Genomic DNA, 5167 nt, shown 5'->3' with positions numbered 1-5167 from the left:
GACTTCGGTCCCGTTCCTTGATTGAGAGATATTTCATTTCTATTCCAATTTCAAGAGGGAACGAAAATACTTCTGTTGTGATGTAAAAATGAGGGTACTATTAGTCCCACATTGGTTGTGAATTAAGAAAGACTCTGACTTATATAGAAAGAGATTATCCTTCTCACGTGAGACATCTTTTGAAGGACAAAATCATGAGGCTCATGGGCCAAAGTGGATAATATCTCACATACCGAGCCATAAGTTCTTGGTTGCAACAATGGCGTGCTAAGTAAGGTCGAACCTACAATTTTCTGCGAAGGTTCTTAACCTTGTGGTCGTGGGTTTGAACCCCACAGTAGGCGCCAATGTTGTGGTCAAGAACTCGTGGGTCGAACGGATCGATCTCTTCTTCCGTATACGTGAGGTATTATCTGCTTCGACTTCTGACACTACAACACGGGGCCTTACGATTTTACTCTTTAAAAAATATCTCATGTAGGAGAGATCAATGCGGGACTAATGACGCTCTCCCACCTACACTACAATAGCTCCAATATCTTAAACTCCAATCCCGACTCTCCCATAATATTCAAATCACATTTCGATTTTAAATAGGAACCACACATATCAAAAAATATGATAATTTAATTTTATTTCAATTCATTCTGATTCTGATTCCAGTTACAAAGCGAACACACCCTGTTAAACAAAATAGAGAGAGAGTTGCAATTGTGTATGCAGATAATCATTGAACTTGACCATTACAACCATAATCTTATCTTTTGAATTCATTGAAAGGTGGGCTGTGGATCCTCCCATCATCCTCAAGGAGAGTAGTGGTGGTCCTTAGTGGAGGATATGGACATGAGATTAATCAGGAATTGATAAGGATGTCATGAACTCCACTGCATAGGCCTTGTTTAGCAAGTGCCAAATATTTGTCATCGGAGCATTGCTCCATTCCAATTTATCTCTTTGACTAAAGCAGCATACTCAAATGGTCAATGTCTCTTCAATAAGTTAAACGACTGTCAAATGGAGAAACTGTATCACATGATGCTGACGCTTTCAGTAAGGAATGAGAAGAAGAAAACAAAATAGAAATAGGGCAACGAAGAGCTAGCTCAAACTCGAGCGTGCTCCTTGCCCTCACCCCACACCTAACTCGGTACATCACCCACTTAAAAAAAGAAATAACTCTCGTTTGATAGATAGTGTGTCAAACCCCAGCCACAAGCACGCCTCACCTCCCTATCTACGTCAGTCAATCCAACTAGGAAAATGGCAATATATATACAGCATATACAAATTAATAGTAAAGCCCAAGCCCCCTTTGTTTTTTTAGGTAAAAAGCCAAAGCCCCCTCACTTTCATACTGTAGCCAGCTTGTTTGTCTCATCATCAGAGATGAGACAACGTGCCTCCGAGGTCATTTGATGGAGACGAAGGAAATGGCCACTGTTCTCTCCTCCAATCTATAAGACTGCTGCCGTCATTTCTGTTCCGAGGAGCGATGGAATGCCATGAGCTGTTTAGCCTCTGTCTTCCACCTTTGTTCAATGTCTTGAGCAATCCTCATTGCGTCCATTGACGCCCCAAGAATTCCGCGTTTTGTGAACCCCACTGCATACAGCCCGCACTCCCCTTTCCATCCATTGGGAAAGGGCCTCCTCGGTAGCCCATCTTTCTCCGAGAAGAACTCCCTCTCCTGCCGGACCAAACCAATCGAGCAAAGATGATGAGAAACTGATAGCAACTCTATCAGCACAAGCCTCCTGATTGTAACAAAACTAATTGGGCCAATATATGGAAACATTGTCCCTTTGACCATGGACATTTTGATCAATAGAACAGTGGAAAACAACCGCGGCACATGAATATCAATCACACTATAAGTACCAAGCATCAAGGTCTTGATCTGAATATTTTGTAAACTAATTCTAAATCCTTCCGTTGATTAAAAAAAGAGGTAAGAAAAGCCGATAAAATGCAGCAGGACGTTGTGATGTTTACCTTTAGCCAAGATGGCACATTGCTTCTGTAGCCGGTGGCTAAGACGACAGCATCGAACTCCGACGATCTCCATCTACAAATTCCACTCCATGTCCTGTGAATCTCTTTATCGCGGGGAAGACCTGTACGTGGTGCAAGAAGGAGGTGAGTCAAAGGCAATGACGTACTTGGAGGGAGGGATCGGTAACCCATGAGGCATTTTATTTCTATGGACCTTGATATCTCCAGACTTGATCTTGGCGAGGGTGCCGACGTCGAGGACGGGAGTCTTGCCGGAGAGTGACTTGAGTTCGAGGGGTCCAACCTGGGGCCGCTCGAGGCCGAACCGAGCAGTGTCGCCCAGCATGAGGCGGGCGACGAGCAGGAGAAAGCGATCCACCATTTGCACTGGGAACCACTTGAGAAGCCACATGGACAACCCGAAAGTGGAGCTGCCGAGCATCTCTCGAGGGAGAACGTGCACCTGGCGGCAATAAAACAGGGGAAAAGAGATCAAAAAGGAGCACGGAGATGAGATAGAATGAGCTGTCCAAGGATGTGATGGACAGATCAGAGTTGGGGCATGAACTGGACCCAAACATCAACCTCTGTGGCTTTGCCCATATTGCTAGTAGCAGTACATCTTTGGGAAGCAGCTTTGGTGCAGTCTCCTCATCATCCCCTTTTCTCCGGTACATTCTTTATAATTCCCAGTATTATGACCCGAAGGCAAGTACCTTTGTTCTTCTCATTTATTAAGATTTGAAACGACAAAGGTTGCTTTGCTTGTGGCAATGGGGGCCCATGATATTTTGTACAGCTTTTCATCAACTTTCGGAAAGAAAAAGATACGAGCAGATAAGAGTGGTTTCTGATCGAGGAATAGGGCTCCTTGCTGGGAATGAGTCCCAAGAAAGGGAAGGCCGACTGGAATTTGTGGCTTGGAAAGGAATGCCAGTGGACATTTCACAAGGAAAAAGGCAAACTTCCATGGTGAATCTTTCTGCGCATGCGAAAACCTTGTTTTGTCCCCTAAATTTTTTAAAATACCGCGGTTTAAGTTTATATGCAAGAGGGAGTGCAATACGTGAGCGCTTACCTATCGTTTTACTTTGTTCCTAACGAGTGGTCATGGCACTAGCACTAGCAACAACAATCACAACTATAGCACCATGATGAATTTTTAAACAATAACGCTAATCAAGGACAAAAGCAAATCCAGTTAGTTACCTGCACCCAAAAGAAATAAAAAGAGACCAAGGACCCAAAGAAAATTTTGTTTGACTAGTATCGGAGAATAAGAATATATATAGCTGGGCTCGTCTCATTGTTCTGAAAACGACATGAAATGAAAGCTAAATCTGACTTCCACTAGGAGAGTGCACTTTTGAATGATTTGCAGATAAACCTCACTGCATTTCTAATCATTTGTCTTAATGTGTGAAGGAAAAGAGGAAGAAAAAGGTGTATTGATGTACGTATATGGATCATGGAGAGAAGAAGAGCTCACCGTATTCCTTACGACGATGGAAGGGTAGGCATTGTGATTGCATAGGTCCAAGCAGACCTCCATCCCCGAGTTGCCGCACCCAACGACGAGCACCCTCTTCCCCCTGAACACGCCGCCACTTCTATACAAGCTTGTATGCATGATGGACCCCTCGAACTCCCGCATGCCGTCAATCTCCGGCAGGACGGCTTCGGCATTCTCCCCGGTGGCAACCACCAGCCACCGGCCCACGTACTCCGTCCTCTCCTCCTTGTTGTCGGTCGCCGCCGTCCTCACCCTCCAAAACCCGAGTACGGCGTCGTACTCCGCGCTGACCACCGTCTCATTGAAGGCCGGCCGGATGTCGAACCGGTGGGCGTAGTCCTCGAGGTAGGCGATGAATTGGTGCTTGTCGGGGTACGTCGGGAACGAACTGGGGAACGGCATCAGCGGAAGCTCGCAGAACTGCTTGGGTAGGTGGACGCAGAGGCGGTCGTACGTCTTTTGCTGCCACAGGGAGGCGATGCAGTTGGCGCGTTCCAAGATCAGGCTGGGGACTCCCTTCTCTTTGAGGCAGGCGGCCACCGCCAGCCCCGAAGGCCCGGCGCCGACGATGATGGGCCCCGGGGCGCAGACGCACCTCTCCGCCTTGGCGCTGGCCGCCGGCTTCATCGTCACGCAGTAAGAGTCCGCCGTGGCGCGCTGCCAGTAGTATTGGTAGAACAAGGGGTCATGGAATCGCTTCCCTTCTGCCTCCCTCCAGCAGTCCATGAACAAGTATTAGTTTCGAGTACCTGCTGATCACCACTAGTAGCTGTAGCAGCAGTAGCCGTCACAGAGAGGAGCTATGATTCTTTAGATGATCTTGTGGTGGTAGGAGGATTAATAAGGAGGGTGGATATGGAGAGAGGAGATCCCGAAATCATTTGCTCTTTTTTTTTTTTTTTTTTTTGGCTTTCTTTCTGCTGGTTGAAGCTTATCCACAGGTGGATGAGGCTTGTATGAGAGAAGTATGGGAGTCCTCCTAGTTTTGCTGGAAAGATCTACGGGAGGGCAATAGAGAGCCTTATCCTTTTGGGTGATTTCCGGCGGAGAGGGGAACGAGCCAAGCCCAAGGGCGGGGGAAAGTGAGGGAAAGCGCGGGGGCAACGGGGAGAGAGAGAGAGTCCTGGGGTTGGGGTTAGTTATATTATTCCTCCTGCTGGCTTTATACACATGGGGACTGAGTGGAGTTGTACGTGCGACCTCTCTTATTATTATTATCATTATTATATGATGAACAAAATCCAGCATATGCGATACTATTCCTTTCGGGCCTTTTTGGCAGAGGTAGTTCAGAGATATTTTTTGCTTTTTATTTTTTAGATTTCTAGTTTTTTGGTAGCTGATATATGCACATTATTAGTTTTGATGAATATTATCCTTTAATTACAGTGCACACGATGCTTATGTGCCCTAGGAGTGGGACATGTAAAACTGTTCCCCTCATCTTTAATTGGCAACAAACTGGCAAATCAAATAAAACAAGCAAGTTTAAAACTGGTGTCCAACCCTGAAATGGAGAGAGAGAGAGAGAGAGTCCCAACGTCCTTGAGATTGTGAGATTTCCAATGAGAACGATACGGAGGGGTGGTGGTGGGAAGGGAAGGGATACCGATGGCATTGCATTAAGGGCAAGATGGTTTGAAATTCCATACTAGTGGA

General features: G+C 46.2%; 1 protein-coding gene across 1 annotated transcript; it reads right to left on the bottom strand.

Moving 5' to 3' along the window:
* Positions 1–694: 694 nt before the first annotated feature.
* LOC105048276 (indole-3-pyruvate monooxygenase YUCCA2-like) lies at positions 695–4628 on the bottom strand. Its single transcript, XM_010927539.4, is given in 5 exon segments — positions 695–1690; positions 1996–2060; positions 2063–2117; positions 2210–2458; positions 3485–4628. Coding segments are annotated over 5 exon segments (1335 nt in total). The 5' UTR covers positions 4235–4628; the 3' UTR covers positions 695–1474.
* Between the last annotated feature and the right edge of the window lie 539 nt (positions 4629–5167).

Source organism: Elaeis guineensis, chromosome 7, assembly GCF_000442705.2.
Source record: "Elaeis guineensis isolate ETL-2024a chromosome 7, EG11, whole genome shotgun sequence".
Lineage (NCBI taxonomy): Eukaryota > Viridiplantae > Streptophyta > Magnoliopsida > Arecales > Arecaceae > Elaeis > Elaeis guineensis.
This window is presented reverse-complemented; position numbering and strand designations above follow the sequence as displayed.